The sequence below is a fragment of the Rhamphochromis longiceps genome, linkage group LG5 (assembly GCF_057381845.1).
Source record: "Rhamphochromis longiceps isolate RC_006_pf linkage group LG5, R_longiceps_female_GT1.1, whole genome shotgun sequence".
Classification (NCBI taxonomy): Eukaryota; Metazoa; Chordata; class Actinopteri; order Cichliformes; family Cichlidae; genus Rhamphochromis; species Rhamphochromis longiceps.
Window position 1 is genome coordinate 23,368,195 of NC_140561.1, and position 23,570 is coordinate 23,391,764.

Sequence of the window (23,570 nt, forward strand, 5' to 3'; positions counted from 1 at the left end):
ACTAATTTTCCCTGTGGTCATTTAAAAAACTAAACAAACCCAAACTCATCTTGAGTGGTGTTTGTGGTATATGACACTACGAAGGCAACTGAGATGTTGGCGAGTCAACTCAGTGTTGAGTTGCCTTCATATCGAAAGGGAACTTTTGGCACAAGAATATTACATTAATATATTTCTTTCAAAGGGAGCAAGTAACACTTTCAACAACAACAACAACAATAAAAAAGGCCATTAAAAATTTTACACTGCCAAGTCAAAAAAACAAGAACAACTCAAATGTTTTATTAGAATTGCTTCAAATTTTGATGACAACGCAAATTCCCATGGTATCGTTTCATAATCTTAGGCAAGAATTGCACAAATTTTTCACTAAGATCTTGTATTGTGTCAGCTGATTCATGTGTGAAAATGTTGTCTCGTGTTCCACAAACAACTCTGTGCAATATTTGCAATATTTTTTCTTATATTTGACTGTGCAATAATCACTGTGCAATATACTCACTCAAATGTGCAATCCATTGGTATTCCTATTCATCCATATTATATATTCTGTATTTATATATGTGTATATGTGCATATTTGGTATATTTATGTGTCACACAGTGGAAATTTGTATTTATCTTGTATATTGTTTTTATTCTGATTTTTAGTGTTTATTTATGAGTGTCGTTTTATTTGCATGGTTTTATTCTGTTTCTATTGCATGGTTTTTAGTGTTTTATGTGACATGGTTTTTATCCACTGTGGACTGGCTGCACATGGGACAAATTAGCTGATAGGGACCACCTGCTGAGGCAGGGGTGTGTCCAGAGGTGGCCTATCAGCTGTCTAAAGACCTTTTAAAAACAGGCTAGCTGAGCACTGAAGGAGAGAGGCCCCAGACTGGAAGGTTAATGCGAGATAGCCAGCGTGACGCGGCAACCCAGTCCTGACCTCATGGAACGGCAACAGTAAGAGACAACGCGTGTGATTGGCAGCAGGGCAGAGGTTTACCTCTGCCTGCATTTGTGAGTAGGGTCTCTACTGTTGTTTACTGGGTGCCGCTGGATTGGGAGAGGGTTGCCATGGCCATGAGCCAGGGCCGCTTCTGGGACCATTGTTCTGGCCCCTATTTGTTATTTTACAGGACACCGATGCAAGGGGAGCTGTGGCGGTGGTCGCATGATGGATTCGGGTGCAGAACGCAAGCCGGGCTGGGAAGTGATGGGCCAGCGGAAGGACAAGAAGATGGGAGGCTCTTTCTTGTCTGCCGAAGACGAGGCTGGCGTGGACTCTGCTCTAAAGAAGGAATTCCTGGCCTGCTGATGGACCCATAATGAACATGTGGCATAATTATACCGGGGGGGGGGGGGTTTGGTGAATGTAGAAAATGGTAGTTTTACGGGTTTTAGAATTGTTTTATTTAGTTTTAGTAGATTGACAACATTTTATTATGTGCATTTTAAGGGTGTTTTTATTTGTGCTCCCTGGCCTAGTAATAAACTGTTTCTGATCAGACCTGCTTCCTCTCTGTGCCCGTGGTATCTGACTCTCTTGCTCCCCCTTGTATTTTAAAGAATCTTTCTTTTTAGTGCGACCGCTTTAGTGTCGCCACGTGTTACATATGCTCACATCCATACTCTCAATCCCCTTTATTGTAACATGCAACTTCTGTCGGTGCTGCACTACTGGAAACTGAATTTCCCAGAGGAACCCACCCGAGGGATTAATAAAGTTTCATCTAATCTAATCTTTCAGAGTTGCTGAATCCTCGATTTGTCTTCTCAGAATCATGAGAAAAAAAACACATTGATGGCAATTCAGTACATCAGCGGTAGTCAGCTGACCACTGATAAGTAGTTTTCCTAAAGCCACACAACTTGTACTGTCTTAACAATGTGGAAATGCTGTTAGCTTCATAAAACTTTTTTCCCAAGATGAAAAAATTTCATCCTTTTTCCCCAAGATGATGGTTCACCATCATTCTCTTACCAGCTTGCTTATTTAAATACGGGTGGTTGCTTTTCTTTCTTTCTTTTTTTGACCAGGCAGTGTAAGACAGATTCAGCATAGATGCAGGAGAAAATTTAGAAAAACTTTTTCCAGCTGCCTACATTAATAGGCTTATCAATATTATTGCCACATTATTAAAAGTACATTTCAACACAGTTACAGTTATGAATTCTATCAATCAGCAGAAATTGTGGCAGTGTTTGTGGCAATCTAATGTGAAAGTCAACTACAAGGCTCAAGTGCTTTTGTTTGAGGATTGTGGTGCTAAATAAGAGCCAACCAAACACTGGAATGATTTGAAACTGATTGCTGCTAGCAAGACAAAAAATGTAGCGGGGAATAAAGTTACCTCGCTAGTCACTAGTCTACACGGTCTCTCAAAACTCGACCTGCCTCTGAACTCTGCTAGAAGTCTTCGGAATTAATGATCTTATCAGTATTTCCTTTACAAAACCTTGAGTTTAAAATAAAATAAAAACATCACATCTGAAAAATTTATAAAAATGTTATGGTTTTCAGACTTGCATCTCCATCTCAGCTCCACCTCTTCCCTTGTATTCGTTGGCAACAGGAGTAAGAGTAATGTCTGGGTTTAAAGGGCACTGCTCGGGCTGCTTTGCTTTTCTGTGCGTCAAGCTCTGCGGGACGCACAGCTGCCTGAGGTTCTGTGGAAAGACGATCAGTTCAGTCCATTTGCAATAAATCATAACTTTTCAAAATGTGCAGAAATGACCAAACACCTATTACAGCTTCCCCAGTGTCCCTCACTATTGATTAGATTACTGCTAATTTGTTTGTTCTACGAATTTTGAAAATGAACAAGTTTACAGTTTAACAGACAGGATGATGGCCGGGAGTCTTCTACTTGATCTGCTGACTGTTCCTCTAACACCAGAATGAACTCAGGACTTCTAATGGAAATGTTTTAATAACTATTAGATGGATTGTGATGGGATTTAGTACAGATATTAATGCCCCCACACAGGATGTAGGGGATAACTTTACTGAGCCCCTGATTTTTCATTATTCTTACATGTTTCCAGATGGATATCTTATCTGAACGACACTGGAGCATTTTTTTTTTTTTAATAACTCAGTGACCTTTCAGCCAGTCCAATCTAATGACGGCCTTTTGGCTTTTCTGGCAGCAAAAGCATATTAAAGTTTAAGGTAATCCATCAGGAAGTATTTTGTTGTCTGGTGCCCAGCTTTGCTAATGTTTTTGGCCTAAGATGAGTTGCTGAACTGTCTGTGTTAATAACTTGTGTCAGAGAGGCTGCAACTTTAAGGACACTGATGTGAAAAGCTTTTACTTTAAACTACAGAATTGTAAGGTTTAATGCTCTTGAATGTGTTGGGCTGTTAGTTAAAGAAAAGAACATTCTGATGTGTTGGCAGATTAAAAAGCTCATATAGTTTTAGATTTTTAAAATATTTTGTTCGGCACCAGTAACAAGAGGAGACATGCACACAGCACTGCTGAATCCAAGCATGGACACTGTTTTGATCCATCCGCCACACTACCTTAGCCTGACTGCACTTGTCATGGTGGAAAAACATTTAACACTAAACTGAACTGAATTAGTAACAAGATCACCTGGGAGCTTAATGGTGTTTCGGTGGTGCTCCTGTTTTCTTTACTGAGTGCATACCTGCCAAATTGTCCCTTTCATTGTAGTAACTTTAAAGATGATCCACAGAGGAACTAGAAGAACACAGAACAGTCCAAGAAACCAGCCCAAAGCGTACGCCCAGGTCGGATAGACGTAGGTTTTGTTGAACTTGAGAGGCTTATATTTCACAATTGAAAAGACAAAAGTACCCTGAAAGAAACACAAACAACACAACAATGAAGTTTTGAAATTTTAAAAGAAATTCAGTTTTAGAAAAATCTTTATCATCACCAGGGAAAGTACAATGAGTATAGGTTGCTAAGTATAGGTTATCTACAGTTACTCTAAATGTATATGGATACTTTTGATTTGTGTTCTCTTCATCTGGGAATATTTTCTGTGGATTCATTGTTCCTTCATTGTCAGCAAATCTAAAATAAGTTATTAAAGAATTTGATTTTTGGTCAAGAAACATCTTGCTTGCAGATGCTGGTGTCACTTTCCCTCCAAACCCCTGTTTTCCCTGCTGACATATTTATCTGGCACGATGCTCATTGACATTTGTCTACAAGTCCTTTAGTTTCTGCTTTGCCTTGCTGGCTGTTCATAGTGTGATAATGTAGGGTCCTTGCATTATGCAATAAAATACATCTTGAGATGACTGTTTTTGTGAACTGTCTCTAAAAAATAATCCTGAAATAAATGAAAACAAACACACACAATAATTAATAATGAAATAAACTATAGTAGATTTTCTCTTTTTTCCCCCCACTTTTCCTATCTCTCGCCACCATATTCGTATAACTGTCTCATACTAGTTTTAGTGTATCACCAGCAGGGTGCACCCTGCACAGTTTATCACAGAGTCATATGCCACAATGACACTGGAAGGTTATGGACACTTTTTTCTCTTCTTTATTCACTTGCATCTCTTGTTCATTCCTCACCTCAAACTATTTCCTGAACTAGAAGAGGAAGTTTTAGCTTTCAATTGTTGTTTGGTGCTTTATCACAAAAAGAGTCCACAAGTTTTCATGAATAAATTAGACTACTTGTGTTCTTAGGAACTCTGTTTCACTCACTAGACACACAGCAGGGGTAACGTAAAGCCAACAATGCTTCATTAGAGGCCAGGGACGATAACCTATCATGTCTTCAATGTTGTCATAAAGACGATCAGCACCTGAGCAAAACATGAGAAGTTAATAACAAGGTTAGAATTATCACTATAAATTTTACCAGGACTGATAAAATAATAATAAAATCATAAGAGTTATTAATGAATAGAATCATAAAATGCTTTCTACAAAGTCAACCAAAACAGTGAAAGTCATTCCTAAACAGTGTTGGACAAGTTACTTTAAAAGAGTAATTAATTATAGTTACTAGCTACTTCTTCAAAAAAAACTAACTGAGTTAGTAACTGAGTTACAATATTCTAAAAGTAATTAATTACTTGAAAGTAACTATTGTGTTACTTTAAAAAAATGTTTAACCCTCTGGGGTCCAGGGTATAATTGGCCATTTTTAACTACTTTTGATGTTCCCTCCACATTTCACCTTTAAAAACGATTTACTTTGCCTTGTTTGGTCTCATTCTTTTCAGCACAACCTCACATGTCTGAATTTACAGTCATCTTTTCATTTTGACATACTGTATTAACACAATTGATCTAAAATCAGACAAACAACATAAAATCAGAGTAGAAAAGTTATATTTGTACTGTAACAACCACAAACATGTTTAATGAATCATATTTCATAACTTTAAATGCAAATATAAATTGTCAATTTTAAAATCCTATGCACAAGTTTTGCAAACAAAGTTATTTGCATCCATTTACCTTTTACCTTGATTTTTTAAATAACCATTTCAAACTATTTACAGAACAATCAGCTGTTCTGCATTCAATAAGATGCCACACAAATTATTTGTGCCACTCCAAAACAATAATTTCTGTCCACTATAAAGGAGAACATCACAGCCTGATACCTGCAGGCCTGACAGCAGCAGGTGTTTCACTCCTTTTTCTACCTGGAGACAGCAGTCGCCTCATTGTTCTGACACACAACACAAAACTATCCACAACACTACACACTAACTACACAAGACAACACATTAACTACACACTCCAAACACGCTAAATTCACAAATCTCTCACGTCTCAAAACTCGCTCTCTCTCTTTTTCTGCTGTCTCTCTCTCTCTCTCTCTCTCTCTCTCTCTCTCACCATCACTCCTAAAACTTCCCCTGTTTGTTTGTTTGTTTGTTTGTTTGTTTGTTTGTTTGTTTGTTTGTTTGTTTTGCTCATAAGCAGAGAGTGCTTGCTAGCGCTGTCCTTAGACAGTAAACGTGACAAAACTATTGAGGAAAAAACGCCGCCTATATATTGTTTATCATGACTCTGGTTTTACGTGGCCTATCAACACAATTTAAAAACTGGTATATATCACCTTGTTGCTTTGTCATGTTGAAGTGGTCATGTGATTGGCTTACCACGACTACTTTATTCTTCCTCAGTCAAACAGCAGCACTCATGCGATTGTTTTGCCTCCTTAGCTCCAGGTGTTGTGCAAGACAGTGACCGTGATTACCGTTAGTTAGATTACTCGTTACTGAAAAAAGTAATGCCGTTAGAAACGCCGTTACTTGTAACGCCGTTATTCCCATCACTGTTCCTAAATAAGATAGCTGTACGATGTCAGTAGATGACAATTGATTTTTAACAGTCGTGCAATCAGTATTTGCCAATTTATCTGACACATTATGATTATTGACACCGTGGTGCCAGTGGTTCGGTCCTAGTTGAGCATCACCGTCTCACAAAGAGTTTAATAACAATATTTACACTTAGATATGAATGAAGATATCAGCTGACATCACCGCTTCACACACCAAATGTTTTTCTCATCCTAACCAGGAAACACTGTGAGGCGGTCCATAAAGCTTTGTTCATGCATTGCAGATGTGTTGTTATAGTTGAATGTTTAGTGTTCTTTAGATCTTTTGCGTTCATTCACATTCAAAGAATCACTACTTTCAGCTGATTTGGTGCCACAAAGTACACACATAAGAAACACTAAATGCATTTGAAAATGACACATTTAGTTAAAGCACAAAGAAAAACAGTAAAATGAAGGTCTGCATATTAATTTTTTTGAACATACAAAATATGACCACATCTTCTCCAGTCTAAATAACCTCAGCACTATCCCGCACATTATCTTTAAGCATCAGTTTCTTCCATCACATGAATAGAAATGTTTCAGGCCATTGCTTCTAGTAAATAACGGGCACACTGTACACATCTTGTACAATTTTAGAGCTAACCAAACCATGCAAAGGTTTAGGCAAGCTTAGCTTGATCTCTCAGATGATTACCAAGGTTACAAGTTCCACATCAGCCAATCAATCAGCAGCCACTGGCTCATCTAAGTAGCTCCTTAGTATTTTTAATATTAAGACAAATGATGCAAGGAAAGTAGGAAAAAGCTATAGGACGGATTTCCAGGTATCTTTAGTTTGCAACACTATTAACAAATGGTAGTTAAAAGGAAGTTGATGTGTGAAAGAAAACCTAACCTCTAGCAACACCTGCCAAACCACAAGACTTTTATGCATAATCGACACTAAATTCAGCATCAGAGGTTTGCAAGTTTGTATATCTAAATTAGGCTAAACGGAGAAAGTCCTATGGGTACATGAAGTTAAAGCAGAACTTTCTAGCCACAACACATGTCAGCTGTTAAGCAGTAGGATGGATCCATTATGCCTTCAGGTTATGTTTCAGCCAGTGGCAGTAAATACAAGCAGTTTTTTTCACAAGGCAAATGTCCAAACATTTGCTAAAAAAGCTAAAAATGAAAAGAGCAAAGCATCAACAACAACATTTCAACATGAGTACATAAACAAAAGGTGAGAACCCCACCTGTCACTCTGTTTCACAATTTGAGAACCACTGATTTAACGAATTCCTTAGTTAGCAAGAGGGAGATATAGGAAATATTAGATGAGCCTCTGGAAGAATGCAGTAGTTAGTGGTCATAATTTTAACCTCTAACTAATTTGAGAGCTTTTTTTTAACACTAACTTCACATAATTGTGCTGTTGGACTGGGCCTGAAGGGAAAACTCCACCTCAATAGAAAGTGTTTAAAAAGTGAAGCTGCTGGTAAAGTGGTGCTGAGCCAGTACCCACAAGACACGGCTTATTCTTGTGACCCCAGCTGAGCAAGATTCAGAATAGCTGGAATGAACGCCTATACAGTAAGCCTAAATTTTGGCCTTTTAGTAATAAGCGACTCAATAAAAGCAGTCTTAAGTGTATTTTCAATTAATGTGGGATTAGCAGGATTTGAATCAGCTTTCTTAGCCAGATCTGTGCAAACATGCAAGGATTTGACTCTCGGATTTTAATGACTCACCATATATCCATCCAATCGCTATCGACTGACACACAGAAAGAAGGAGAAGATTGTTTCCACTACACACATAATGATCAAAGAGTTGAAGGAAATACAAGCCGCCCTGCAGGAAGACAGAGAGGTTAATTGGTATAGCTAATCAAAGATAAAGACAACAAATGCATGCATACAAATTCAGTTTTGCCTAGAAAGAAGTAAGTTAAGAGTAATGAGCACTGGTCCATTTTTACACCCTACTGAGGGTAGTGTAAAGACTTGTGGGAAAGTTAATCAGAGCTCTCACCTCGGTGACGAGGAGGAGGCCGAGAAAAAAGCAAACAGAGCAGAGGCAGAGCAGCAGCAATTCTCGACGATAAGCTCTTCGAAACACATTGGGGAACATATCCGTCACTGAGGTCATCAAACACTCCAAACTCACAAACTGCAAGAGACGCAGACAAATCAAACACATTTACTAAGAACCAAACATGTACAGTGGTGAAAAATAAACAGGATTTCTATTGGCTTAAAGCAAACCTGTGTATCTGCCCCCAACAAGATGACCATGATGAAGAAACATATAGCCCATAATTGAGGTAAAGGCATCATGGCTACCGCGCGCGGATAGGCAATAAATGCCAAGCCAGGTCCTGTTCAGAAATATTTTCAGTCATTGATGGCAACTTAAATATTTTTGGATAAAACTGCTTACTGCAGCCTTCTCCCAATTTATATTTTAGTTACAGCACTCTAAATGTTTTAAATCTGGACTCACAAATTCTTGCAACATCCTACTGTTAGGCATAATGACCTGATAGCATTCATTTATTTCATTGGAAGGAGTTTAAGGTCAGGAGGATTGTTCAGGATTAAAGGCGGGGAATTACTGTATTAGCCGTGCTTAGCTAAGAGAAGCTAATACAGGAATTTTGTCTCCAAAATTAAATTAAAGCCATTTCCATGCCAAGTAAAAACACAGGCCCAGCTTTTCCATTTAGCATTGCTTTGTTTTGCCTTGATTTTGGTTGGGGTTTTTTTTGTTTGGTTGATTGGTTGTTTTTTTGTTTTGTTTTTTTTTTTTGGGGGGGGGGGGTATTTTAAAGTGGATTAATAAAACCCACTGACAGTGTAATGACTTCATTAAATATAACAGACGTTGTGTAATGATGCCCTACCAGAAGCTGCCACTTCTGATATTGGCAGTCCTTGTTCGTAGGACATAAATCCCAGAACAGAAAAGATTGCAAACCCTGCAACAAAACTGGATCCTCCGTTAACCAAACACAGAACAAATGTGTCTCTGTGGAGACAGAAGAAAACACACAGCATTCAACAAAGAGCAAAACAAGAAACACACTTAAAGCAAAAGCAGCTGTTTAAAATGTTGAAATATGAAAAAAAAAGTACCTTGCTGCCCAAGATATTAAGTAAGAAGAAAAAAGTTGTACAGGATTTGAGCATTATGTAAACTTTTTTTATTTACAGTCTGCATGTTATTAAGAAAGCCTGTGCAGTTTTATGAAAGTATCACTTTGATGCTCCCTGCTGGCTATTTTAAAACTAAGTGGCCAGGGATTAAATAACGTTGAAAACATCTGTTTAGTGCAGTTTTATCTTGTCATAACAATAAGATTACTAGAATTTTTGAACATATTTTTTTAAATTTAAGAACATGGGCGGGGGAGCGTACTCACTTGTAACAATCATTGTTATACTTATTGTAACTGCCCAGAGCCGTCAAACTCCCCTGACAAATCCCAAAGGAGAAAAGGACTTGTGCACCCGCGTCCATCCAAACCTGATGCCAACACACAGATATTAGTTTACTCATCACTAAATGATGATATTCATTGTGTAAAATGTAGATATTTTAGTATTTAGGCTTCCGTGGGTAGCGTGCAAGCTTGCAGCTTTTCTTGGTATTGACACATTGTTTTGATCTTATTACTTACTTGAGGGTCCACCAACCTTGTGGGGTCAGGATACAGGTAAAAAGCTAAGCCGTTTATGGCTCCTGGTAAAGTGAGTCCACGAGCTAACAGAACCACCAACATCACGTAGGGAAAAGTGGCCGTAAAGTAAACTACCTGTCAACAAGAAGGAAATGCATGGTTCAAAGCAGACATCACAGGGACAGTGTAAAGTTTGATGTTCTTTGGTGTAAGAAAACATTTTTTTTTTCCATCTAAACATATTTCAGACAATACATTCCTCATTTGTGCCATAGTATTGTCTCTCTTTTTTTGCTTGCAAAATGAGACATGACTGCTGTCTGCATTTAGGTGTAACTCCTCTTCCTCCAAATACATCCCTGTGCCTCCTCCCAAAGAGTTCAGATTTAGTTTGAGCTGTTCACAGAACATTAAGCAATACTGGAACCATGTGATCTTTGAAACTTAAGAGGGGGTTGCTGTTACCTTAGGTTCTTACTCATCTCTTTTAGAATTGCACATGTGCAATTCTAAAAGAGATGTGTAGATTACACTACTGCAGTAGTGTAATCTACACAGGAAGCCACTCCCAGGGAGAGTACCAACAGTCCTGAACTTTTGCCTTGTTACATCCTGATAAACTCCAGCTTGTATGTATTTCTGTATTGTCCTTCTAAGGTCCTATGAAGGTTCTTTTGATTGAAGTATATGTTCCCACCAACAAATTTATATGAGACGATTAAACTTTCAGCAACCAGACCTTGGATGTGACTCTGATAATTTTCTTTTCAGTGACCAATTAAAACAATCCTGGTATTTTCCAAGGGTTCACAAATGTATTCTTGCAATATTACTTCAAAAGGTATCGCAGATGTGATAGTAGATGTATAAACTGTGTTTACAGAACTTATTTTCTAAATGTAGACTAATAAATCATATTTTAAAGATGTTTCTCTACCTTTCCAGTGGACTTCACTCCTTTCCAAACACAGAAGTAACAAATGATCCATGCCAGTAAGAGACACAAGGCCAAATCCCACCTCAGGCTACCAATCTCCTCAATCCCTTGAGATATACCCAGTACTCTTCTCCTGAAAAGAAACCCATATTATTTGTTAAAACAAAAGCCATTTGGGCGCAAAAGAACTTTTTTCACAACTACTATAAGTGATAACAGAGTTGACACAATGCAAATGTTACAATATTTATTTACAATAAACCAGAAAGTCAGTTATGTAGTTGCCCATCAGCCAGACACTAACCTCCCTTATTTATCTATATAGATATAAAATGCACATAATTTCAACAAATTCAGTGGATTCAAATCTCATTACCTAAAATATGTTCAAGGTATTTATTTAGAATGCAATTCTACAGATAGTCTTTTAGTTCTGATACGTCTTCTTTTATCCACTTGTCTAATTCCAACAAAAGTGTATTTTTGTGACAGGCTGCTAGTCACAAAGTGCCTAAAGATATCATTTCAGAGTTAGGTGCTTTTTCTACACCTAAATGATTGATGACAGTGTTTAGTAGTTAGTAACACAGCAACAAAGAAGCAACAAAGAAACACTTCGAAAGACTTTCAGACTTTCACTTTCAAAACTATTGAGCACTTAAAAAATAAAAAAAATAAAATAAAATAAACTACAATAAAATCTGGCAACTTGGAAAAATATAAACAATGAGGGGTGGCTCAAGACATTTGCACAATACTGTAAAATCCCAAATACTGGAACCTTGATTTAATCAATTAATGTATCAAATGATACAGTGCAATACTTATACAGTAAACACCACAGATGAAAAGGAATCAGAAATGATTATACTTTTATTATATTCAGTAAATGACATGTTACTGTCATGGAGTTAAAATGATAAGGTGTTATAATCACTGTAAATGACTCATTTTGCATTGTGTTGTTTGGTGGTTACTAGGCAACATGATGAATCATAATATGTAAAATAGATAAGAACTTTTAGCAGCCAAGTTTGGTTGCATAACTTATGACCATGTAAGAGGAGTTTGTGAACAAACTGATACATAGAGATTTGCTGCATTTTAATGTGTGAAGTCACTAGTTGGCTGTAACCAGTCATATCAGGGGCAACTTAAACTCATTCAGCGCCAAGTGTTTAAGTTCAGGACTGTTGTGAGTATATGATTAGTAGTAATCTTGGCCACAAAAGTATCAGCATGCCACTGATCACATTACTGATGTCAGTACATTTATGCCATACATGGTGATAAGAAGGCACCAATCATACCTTCTTAATATTGACTATATCAATAGGACCACTCCTTCCATAATCGTGACCAACAGTATCATGATTAAAATCATCCAATAGCACAAAGGTGGTATGCTGTATGTGGTACAAAGTGATATTTCAAGCAGTTACATAATTTGATATTTGGCGAGTTCATAATTTTTATCAACACTGAGAATCGAGACTGGGCCAGATGAGCGTACAGCTGTGTACAGCCGCGTGTTATGACTAAACACGATGTGACCTAATCAGTATCTGAATAATCCAACACAAAAATGACTTGATGGTATTATCGCCAATTATCAGCATCCATCCCAAAAAGGATCTTACATCTGTACCAGATTACAAGAACACATCTAAAGACAATGAGAGCTAAAAAGATGGATGTTCCAGATTAACAATCAGGAAATTGTATTTGGACTGATTATGTAGTGTGGTTACCATGTGTATACAGATTGCTTACTCTGATAACTATTGAGAAATAATGAGCAGCTATTGGTTAACCAGTATGGAAATGCTGCTTTCCAATAACTCAAATATATGTTGTTGAAATTTAGGGACTGATGGCTTCAGTGTTCGGCAAAAGCTCCAGAGGTAAATCCATCTACCGAGGTCAGACACATGTCATTTACACTTACTCCCAGAATTCTGTTGCTGGTGTTGTTGCGTTTGCAGCTGCTGTCCAGTTGGATGACGCATTTGCTTTATCAAATTCAAAACAAGACTCTGACAAAGAAAAAAGCAGAGCCATGTCAACAAAGTTTAATCTATGTTTGATAAAAGAGATATTAGAGACTACACATTTGTCAAGCACAAAATGACCTCACTGTCATGTGAGATTCCCCAAATCATCTAGATCACCATGTCAATAACTCTGAAATAAAGAATGACCACAGTGAAATCTTCCTTCGCTTTGAATAGCTACCTGTATTCCAGGAATTCCTGCAGCTAGCCCATGGAATCTCAGCACTGAAGGATGAAAAGAGGTAGAAGAAAGCCCATGCCTGGATCACAATGTATGAAACAGCAGCATATGCAATCACTACCTGGGTTGCATATCCAATACCTGAGAAGATAAAGTGGAGTCAGTATATATTATAAAAAGGCAATTAAATTATACTGCAGCATATGGAGTAAATTTCAATGGCATCCAAAACATTTAATGTACTTTTGTTTGTTTTTTTAAACCTGCCCTGCAAGAGAGTTTCACAGAACTATCTGGAAAGTAGCTGTTGGAAATTATTTTGAAAATAATGGTGCTAACATCAGTCCAAAGTAAGAGGGACAGAGAGGTGGTGACAGTCTGGGAAAGCTAATTCACTACACAATGCATTGTTGTTTAAAAAATGTGTTAGAACCAACCAAGAGAAGGTCTGACTGAATGCCCACTGCATGTAAAAAAAAAAAAAAAAGAGCCCTTCAGAAAACTAGGACATCTTACTATTATCACGGATTGAAGGAAATAGAAACCACCTTATGTTTCTCTTCAGCGCTATAGCCAGGCTGACAAAAAGTCAGAGCACTGTTAAGCCAACCATTCCTTTAACGTTCACTAGTAATGACTTCATGAACTTCTTCACAAATTAAATTTTAACCGTTAGGAAAAAAACGACTCATAATCATCTCACATATGTAACGTTATCTACAGCTACCTTCAGTACCATTGATGGAGTCTTTTTCTTCAATTGATCTTTCCGAGTTAACTTCAGTAATTACTTCCTCCAAACCATCGACGTGTCTTTTAGACCCCATTCCTCCTGCCATTAATGTGTGTCAATGTTTCAATCTTAAATATGATGAGCCTAAATCTATTTACCAGCTATGTACCACATGCCTTCAAGCTGGCAGTAGTCATCCTAGGTAAGGCCTATTTCCAACTTTCTTTTTATCTCAAAAATCCTTGAAAGAGTAGTTGTCAAACAGCTAACAGATCATCTGCAGGTCTGCAGAGGAATGGTTTATCTGAAGAGTTTCAGTCAGGTTTCAGAGCCCATCACAGCACAGAAACAGCCTTAGTGAAGGTTTCAAATGATCTTCTTATTGCCTCTGACAGTGGACTCATCTCAGTGCTTGTCATTGACCTCAGTGCAGCATTTGATACTGTTAACCATAACATTTTATTACTGTGATTAGAGAATGCTGTGGGTATTAAAGGCACTGCGCTGCAGTGGTTTGAATCATATCTGTCTAATAGACTCCAATTTGTTCATATAAATTGAGGCTCCATTTTGGAAAAAATATCCTATGCAGTGTTTTCTAATTAGTATGAGCTGTATGATACTGAAGGATAAACTCAGTGCGCTTAGTGATTGGAAGTATGCCCAGTTTTTTTAAAAAAAAGTTATCTGCTCATTACAGTACACACACTCATAACTGTCCTCGTGAGAAGCCTGTAGAAGGAAAAATGTTATTGTGTGACAGTCTTAAGGCAAAGGAGGGTCGGATTAACAAAGTTTAATAAAAAGCTCACTGGGGACTTCCCCCTTCGACCCCTTGCATGAAACCTTGTGCGATGCAAAAGCGATGCTTTTGGTCCCTTGCAAGAACAAACGCTCCAGTTCTTGACTTTTCCTTATTTTTGTTTAGTTTTATTCTGACAGTTTGGTCCTTCGAGTCAGATCCATCTACCCCACTCGCCTCGGGAACGCGACCGAGACCAAGCACAGGGGTGTCTGGGATTCCTTACAATCAAAGATCTCCCCCCCCCCCCCAGTGTTGTTAAAAACACCGTTTGAGGACATAGAGGCCGGGAGCAGAGGCAACTAGAAGTGTGACAAGATCCATGAACCAGAGGAGCAACTTGAATTGGGAGCAAGCGGTCTGGGCCACTAACACGGAACCTCGAGTGGAAAATAAAGTAGGCCTATTACTAGGAGTCAGGCACTTGAGGGCTTGTGCATGTTAATAATAATAATAATAATAAATAACCATAAAATAAAAATAAATTGGAAAAAAGACTAGCTATTTAAAATGGTTTGTGTGTGACTGACCAGTGTCTCCAGTTGAGACAAAGGGGAAAATCTCACAGTGACAACAAAATCCACCGGACCACGGACCAGTTGCTCAGGTGAACTCCGTATTACCTGGGTTAATGGGACCAAGGTGGACAGGATGAACAAAAATGGTACAGATACATTTGTACATTTCTCACCAAAAACACCCAGGTACTGGTATAGTTTGGACATAGTACCAAGTGGCCCCAGCAGTGTGACACCACAGTTGCATGACATGACCCGACGCAGAGCAGGACCTTACACAGACATCCAAAACACAATAGGCATACACTGCACCATGTCTTACAAAGACGACCCGGGCTCAGATGCAGCTTATGAGCAGAAACTTCTTCAAACCCAAAGTGCCCCTTTATTCCTCACAGCTTTATATTGGAAGGGAGCATAGTGGTGGCCTGTAAATTAGGCCCTGAAGAAAAAGGCCAGTACAGAGGATTTGAAGCTCCTAACGTGTCATTAGCGAAAAGGAAAACTGAGAGGTGGCAGGATTTAGAAGCCTTTGTAACAAGATTTGAGGAAACAAGGGATTGGGCTGAAGAAAAGAGACACCCAGGCGTACAGTACTCTCCCTCTTTGAAAGCATATGTTACCAGGTTAAACTGGAGCACAAAAATAAGAAAAGAAATACATCTAGATGACCGGGGATAGTGACAGGTATCCATGGTTTTCTTACAACAGAAGAGGAGAAATCACACAAAGACATTCCAGACACATTGTTGTCAAAGGGGTCCACGGATGTTGGACATATTAAAGGAATAGAACCAGTAAAAATACCCCCTAAATCATTTTATAGGTCTCACCAAAGAAAGTACCCAGTAAAAAAAGAAGCAGAAGATTTAAATAAGGCAGGGGTAAAAGAGTGCCCAGATTCCATGTGTAATACACCTGTTTCCTGTAAAGAAAGCATCCCTATCACAAAGATGGAGGTTAGTGCAGGACCTCCAAGCAGTAAGGCTACAATGGCCACATGATGATCAGACAAAAATGTATGGCTAGACTGAATGTTTTGGACAGCCCCACAGTCTAAAGTCTCCAATTGCTTAGGAGGGTGCCTTTTAAACTGGACAGTAATAATAGTCCATCAGTTCTGAGATGTTTTACTGCCGTTCCAAAACTCTTCAATCACTTATGATACTAATTGTCACACTCACCACTATCTGTTTCCTGCAGGTCCCTCGTGATGTAGAACCATATCCCGGAAACTACACCTGCTTCACAAGGGCTAATGGAAGCTGGAACTTGGGTTACTGACACTGATGCATGTGAAGTGCACTGGTTTTTAAACCATACTGTTGGTAAAGCAGATGTTTGGTGGCTGTTCGGGGATAAGAAGCTAATATATTGAAATATATTAATGAAATAATGAAATATTCTCCTCTAACAAATTCACATGAATCCTCGTGGAACATGCCAGTTGTTAAAGCAATAAACTATACTTCACGGCACTCTACTGGGGACATCTCTATGAACTTCAGATTAAAGGAATGCTTCTTGCAGTCTCTTATTAGCAATTAGCAATAGTTCATTATCCCCTAGCTTCCATCACGGGTTCACTGCTTATAAGATTAAGTGACTTAAATATAAATTATATTAGAATATGTCAGTTGAAAGCAAGTGTAAGTGCAGAGAAGCTCAGCTGAAAGATCAGGTGTCATTTGTTTCCACAAACATATTCCATATACCAGAGATACAAAGAAAAATGTCCCAGGGCTTTGACTTGAATCACATGACACACTTCCAAATTGGCAACTGCAAACTTTGCTGGCGGAAAATAGCAAGCCAAATACTTATTTTGGACTATATATTATTTTGTCATATAAAACAAATTTCACTGTTTTGACTAAAAATTTATATGTTTTCTTAAAATACAGCAGCAGACATTTTTGCTTTGACATTTTGGCATCCAATGCAATTAACTTAATGCGCTTTCACACTTTTACATAACAAGAAGTTACTCTAATATGCCTTGCCTTTAGCCCTACTTATGGAAGTATTTAAATGATAGTGTAGAAATATATTTGTGTCTGCATGCATACTTATAACCCTGTGTAGATTACAGAAAATTCTGAATAAATTCAAACTTGTTTACCCAATTCTTGTTTTTTAAGGCCATTACAGATGTACAGTGGGTACGGAGAGTATTCAGGCCCACTTAAGTTCTTCACTCTTTGTTTTATTGCAGCCATGTGCTAAAATAATTTAAGTTAATTTTTTCCTCAATAATGTACGCACAGAACCCCATACTGACAGAAAAACACAGAGTTGTTGACATTTTTGCAGATTTATTAAAAAAGAAAAACTGAAATATCACATGGTCCAAAGTATTCAGACCCTTTGCTGTGATACTTATTCATTTAACTCAGGTGTTTCCATTTTGTCTGATCGTCCTTGAGATGGTTCTACACCTTCATTTGATTGATTATACTGATTGAACTTAGGAAAGCCACACACCTGTCTATATAAGACCTTAAAGCTCATAATGCATATTAGAGCAAATGAGAATCATGAGGTCAAAGGAACTGCCTGAAGAGCTTAGAGACAGAATTGTGGCACAGAGCTACCTAAGGTTACAAAAAAAATTCTGCTGCATTTAAGGTTCCTAAGACTATAGGGGCCTCCATAATCTTTAAACAGAAGATGTCTGTGAAGGTTCTCAGTCATCCAGGTCATCGTAGTCAAAGGAGCTTGCAAAGAAAAGCGTCTGGACTTCTTTAAGTTGCATGAAGACGTTTCACCTCTCATCCGAGAAGCTTCATCAGTTCTAAACAGAAGATGTTTGGAATGACCAGAACCCTTCATAGAACTGGCCGTCCGGCCAAACTGAGCTATCGGGGGACAAGAGCCTTGGTGAGAGAGGTAAAAAGAACCCAAAGATCACTGTGGCTGAGTTCCAGAGATGCAGTTGGGAGATGGGAGAAAGTTGTAAAAAGTCAACCATCACTGCAGCCCTCCACCAGTCGGGGCTGTATAGCAGAGTGGCCCGCTGGAAGCCTCTCCTCAGTGCAAGACACATGAAAGCCACCATGGAGTTTGCTAAAAAAAAAAAAAAAAAAGCTGCAGGGACAGGACGACTGGTTGCAATCGAGGGAAAGATGAATGCTGCCAAGTACAGGAATATCCTGGACAAAAACCTTCTCCCGAGTGCTCAGGACCTCAGACTGGGCCCAAGGTTTACCTTGTAACCAGTCAATGACTCTAAGCACACAGCTAAAATAACGAAGGAGTGGCTTCACAACAACTCTGTGACTATTCTTGAATGGCCCAGCCAGAGCCCTGACTTGAATCCAATTGAGCATCTCTGGAGACCTAAAAATGGCTGTTCACCAACATTTACCATCCAACCTGACAGAACTGGAGAGGATCTGCAAGGAGGAATGGCAGAGGATCCCCAAATCCAGGCGTGAGAGACTTTCTCACGTCTGTGAGAATTTTACGCTAAGGTTAAACTTGCCCTTCAGGGAATATTGACACCTCTGCGTGGTAGAACTGACTTCCTTTTTAAAAAAAAAAAAGTGTTTCAACATCTCTGCCATATTTATGAATGGAAGGGGTGTGAGTCGGCTTCATAAATCAAGTCAACTTGATTTGTATGGCACTAGTCAGACACAAGGTAATTCAGAGTGCTTTACAGCGGGATAAAAGAGGAAAACAAAAAGATATTTTAAATATATAAAGCATACTGTATATGGATACATGTCATGATGTAAAGCATGCACAAACAATCATGACAGTAATATAACAACAAGCAAAAATCAAACACTTTCCCATGTTCACATATCTTGTTATATATATTTATGTCCTAATGTGTACTATTGACCATCTACTGTAGATGCTATCGTCACAATGAATCTAGGTGGTTTTCCACTACAACCTCAGTAAGGGCAATGTCAAAACAGTGCTAAAACTATGGGAAGAGCCAATCCTCCACAAACATGCCTTGTAATGACTAATCTTTAAACCGTATCCAACCAGCAGGAGTTACAGCAAATAAAAGGTTAAGAAATCTATAAGAGTGGTTAAAAAGACAGAAGCAATGCCTGGCTCCGCCCCAAAGTCTGCACCTCTCCTCTGAGTTGCAAAATGTGTCATGTGGATCACGTGGACTTGTACACAACATCCATCAGGTTTTCAGGAGTCACAGGCAGTTTTCTTTTCTGCTTTGGCAAATGGGTGCAAGCCTTTTACCACAAACTTAGACACTGCTCGGTGACATTCGTCTATCCTGGCCTGAAAGGAAACGCTACCGGTAGACTGCAGCGAGAACTGCCAGCATCTGAGCCAGACTCTGTCTGTCTCTCTCATCATGGTCACCTAAATGCACAGTAATGGCAGGTTTTGTAATAAGGCAGATCGCGCTAACATAATATGCACTGTTGTTGATTATTTACCTGCCGCATTAACGGGAGAGGACATGCTGCTGGGTTGAGATTCACGAGTCCGGAGTGGAATTAAAAACACGACATTCATTTAAGCTTATCGCGTGTTTTTTGCATATTCGTAGTGTTTCCTCCCTTAAATGAAATATCTACTTTGCAAGTATTGCAAGTTGCCCCGTTGTCATCCGTTCTTGTAAAGTATAACCAAACTTTTGAGTGTTTGAGCCTCTTAGGTACCATGTTTCGATACCCATCCCTACTCATGTCTGTCCCCAGCACATACAGTGCAAAAGTATTCGGCCCCCTTGAACTTTCCCACATTTTGTCACATTACAGCCACAAACATGAATCAGTTTTATTGGAAGTCCACGTGAAAGACAAATACAAAGTGGTGTACACGTGAGAAGTGGAACGAAAATCATGCTTGATTCCAAACATTTTTTTCAAATAAATAACTGAAAAGTGGGGTGTGCGTAATTATTCAGCTCCTTGAGTCAATACTTTGTAGAACCACCTTTTGCTGCAATTACAGCTGCCAGTCTTTTAGGGTTTGTCTCTACCAGCGTTGCACATCTAGAGACTGAAATCTTTGCCCATTCTTCTTTGCAAAACAGCTCCAGCTCAGTCAGATTAGATGGACAGCGTTTGTGAACAGCAGTTTTCAGATCTTCCCACAGATTCTCGATTGGATTTAGATCTGGACTTTGACTGGGCCATTCTAACACATGGATATGTTTTGTTTTAAATCCTTCCATTGTTGCCCTGGCTTTATGTTTAGTGTCGTCGTCCTGCTGGAAGGTGAACCTCCGCCCCAGTCTCAAGTCTTTTGCAGACTCCAAGGGGTTTTCTTCCTAGGTGGACAGCCTTGTCTCGGTAGGTTTACAGTTGTGCCATACTCCTCCCATTTCTGAATGATCGCTTGAACAGTGCTCCGTGGGATGTTCAAGGCTTGGGAAATCTTTTTGTAGCCTAAGCCTGCTTTAAATTTCTCAATAACTTTATCCCTGACCTGTCTGGTGTGTTCTTTGGACTTCATGGTGTCGTTGCTCCCAATATTCTCTTAGACAACCTCTGAGGCCGTCACAGAGCAGCTGTATTTGTACTGACATTAGATTACACACAGGTGCACTCTATTTAGTCATTAGCACTCATCAGGCAATGTCTATGGGCAACTAACTGCACTCAGACCAAAGGGGGCTGAATAATTATGCACCACCCCACTTTGCAGTTATTTATTTGTAAAAAATGTTTGGAATCATGTATGATTTTCATTCCACTTCTCACGTGTACACCACTTTGTATTGGTCTTTCACGTGGAATTGCAATAAAATTGATTCATGTTTGTGGCTGTAATGTGACAAAATGTGGGAAAGTTCAAGGGGGCCGAATACTTTTGCACTGTATGTGCTGGGGACAGACATGAGTAGGGATGGGTATCGAAACATGGTACCTAAGAGGCTCAAACACTCAAAAGTTTGGTTATACTTTACAAGAACGGATGACAACGGGGCAACTTGCAATACTTGCAAAGTAGATATTTCATTTAAGGGAGGAAACACTACGAATATGCAAAAAACACGCAATAAGCTTAAATGAATGTCGTGTTTTTAATTCCACTCCGGACTCGTGAATCTCAACCCAGCAGCACGTCCTCTCCCGTTAATGCGGCAGGTAAATAATCAACAACAGTGCATATTATGTTAGCGCGATCTGCCTTATTACAAAACCTGCCATTACTGTGCATTTAGGTGACCATGATGAGAGAGACAGACAGAGTCTGGCTCAGATGCTGGCAGTTCTCGCTGCAGTCTACCGGTAGCGTTTCCTTTCAGGCCAGGATAGACGAATGTCACCGAGCAGTGACTAAGTTTGTGGTAAAAGGCTTGCACCCATTTGCCAAAGCAGATGCCCTCGATTTTTGGTAAGTGAATGTGTTTAATTGTAGGCAGGGACATTACTGGATATTCTTGTGTAATTGCTGCAGAATAATTTATGTTATACTTTGTTATTGCTACAGACGAATATTTATTTTATTATTTTACATTTACAATTTTTTTTCCTGGGGACCCTGTGACACCCCATTGAAGAGCCGTAGGCTGGATCTCTTAAGATCTCACTGTTGGGTTTGTAAGGCCATGTTACGCCTAAATTTCTATCTTGTTCAAAGAGAAGATATAAAACAAAGTTCTAAGCTAATCGACCTTAGTGTTCTCCTTTTTTTTAAAAAAGAATCGATAAGAGAATCGATAAAGAATCGAATCGTCAAACAGAATCGAAAATGGAATCGGAATCATGAAAATCTTATCAATACCCTTCCCTAGACATGAGAAGCTTTTCTTTTTGGCAGTGAACATAACTGATTTCTTTTTTCTTAAGTCAACAAGTTATTTTGCAATTCTCTGAAGAACGTATAATCTCGACCTTGATGTTTTTTTTCTCAGGGAAATGTTCTGTGTCAGTCAGATATGTCAGATCTGTCAAAGAACACACGAACCAGTGCAGTAGATGAGACAGCACGACAGTCTCGACACTGTAAGATACAACACATTACTCACACTTGTGCTCTGAACAAAGTTAAGTAAAGCTAAAAAACTTTTTTGCGCTTACTTCATGGTTTCATACATAACCATACATCACTCCAAAAAATAAAACCTATTATTTGAGTTATTGTTTTTCACGGAAATTTATTTAAAATGCAATTCCCAAAAAGTAATGTGCATTTTTTTTTTATGTGAAACTAAAGGACAATTCAACTGTTGGTAAAGAGGGCATGTTTTCACACAGTATCAACTCTCACTTACATATTTCAGCTTTTTTTATACACTGACCTTCAAACAAGGGGCAGAAGTGCCTCCAGCAGGTAATACATCCCTGAGATGTGAACTGTCCCATAGCTGTTTCCAGGAGGAACATTGGGATGCCACAAGCAAGCAGAAACAGGACGTAGGGAATAAGAAATGCACCTGAGAGTAGAAACACGAGGATCATTACACAAATATGCCACAAGATTTCGCTTGGGGCAAATCTCTTCAAGCATTACCCTTCATGTTCACATATCAACAATTTTGAGAGAATGACAGAAAAGCAGAGGGGATATATGTTTGATCTGCATACCTCCCCCATTTTTGTAGCACAAGTAGGGAAACCTCCAAAGGTTTCCCAGGCCAACCAATGTTCCTGCTACAGCCAGTAAAAACTCCAACTTGCTCGCCCACTGGCCGCGGTCGAGCAACTGAGTCTTCTTCATGAGACCTTTTTCTTGTCCGGGTACGTCCAGGCTGCTTCCTTTAAGAAATTCCCTCGGCATGCTGAGAAAATCAGTAGCAAATTAAGTTGTATTGGTTTTGTTCGTTTGTTTGTTTTTCTTGTTTGTTTTTTTTGTTTTTGTTTTTTAAAAACAATAAGAAAACCCTCACCCCAATGTCCTTCCACTTCCTCCACACTTATAGGACAACTGCTGTCAAACCTTTAAAGCTCTCATTCACACTGACAGAGAGCTCTGGGGGTTTTATTGCACACATTCAGAACTTCTCAGCTGATTATTTGGCATTGCTTATAAGCTTAATTTATTCATTCGTTGAACTTAAGCTCGTAGGATAATCGGGAATTGAACTGGCGACAGAGTGCTGCCGCATTTTTTGGCGTTAAAGCGTAAAGCGCAAAAGAAAAACGCGGTGAACACCTACCTCTCCATCATCAAACTCCCGCCCCCAAGAGCCCCTTTCCAGCCCCAGAAAACTGATCAGTATTCCTCTCAGCCGCTTACACTGCGAGAGCTCTACACAGCAAACATGTCATGAACAGAGCCAAAGTGAGAAACAAAGTAACCGTGGTTTGCTTTAACTCCTCTGACCCAATTATTGCTCTGCACGTTACGCATTAGAAAAAAAAAGAGCTTTGGCTGTGACAAAGATCCGATTTAATGCCACTTCCCTGCTGTATTTTTCCACTCAGACAGGAAGACCTCGAGTGTATA

The 23,570-nt window shown here is 38.9% G+C and overlaps 1 protein-coding gene across 1 annotated transcript; it reads right to left on the reverse strand.

Moving 5' to 3' along the window:
- Positions 1-419: 419 nt before the first annotated feature.
- On the reverse strand, positions 420-23,507 carry LOC146670042 (sodium- and chloride-dependent GABA transporter 2-like). Its single transcript, XM_085406737.1, has 15 exons — positions 23,281-23,507; positions 22,709-22,902; positions 22,423-22,557; positions 13,133-13,273; positions 12,846-12,933; positions 10,898-11,030; positions 9,961-10,095; positions 9,703-9,806; positions 9,184-9,308; positions 8,546-8,658; positions 8,313-8,450; positions 8,030-8,132; positions 4,688-4,788; positions 3,645-3,815; positions 420-2,657 (listed from the first exon to the last, which is right to left on the reverse strand). The coding sequence occupies exons 1-15, from the start codon at positions 23,289-23,291 to the stop codon at positions 2,508-2,510; spliced, it is 1,842 nt and encodes a 613-aa protein (XP_085262863.1). The 5' UTR covers positions 23,292-23,507; the 3' UTR covers positions 420-2,507.
- Between the last annotated feature and the right edge of the window lie 63 nt (positions 23,508-23,570).

Bases quoted from the DNA above. Each gene is read 5' to 3' on its own strand.
- LOC146670042 (XM_085406737.1), bottom strand. The intron at 12,934-13,132 runs GTAGCTATTCAA...TTTCTTTGTCAG, and splicing joins CAGGAATTCCTGGAATACAG to AGTCTTGTTTTGAATTTGAT. The intron at 11,031-12,845 runs GTAAGTGTAAAT...GTTTCTTTTCAG, and splicing joins CCAGCAACAGAATTCTGGGA to GAGAAGAGTACTGGGTATAT.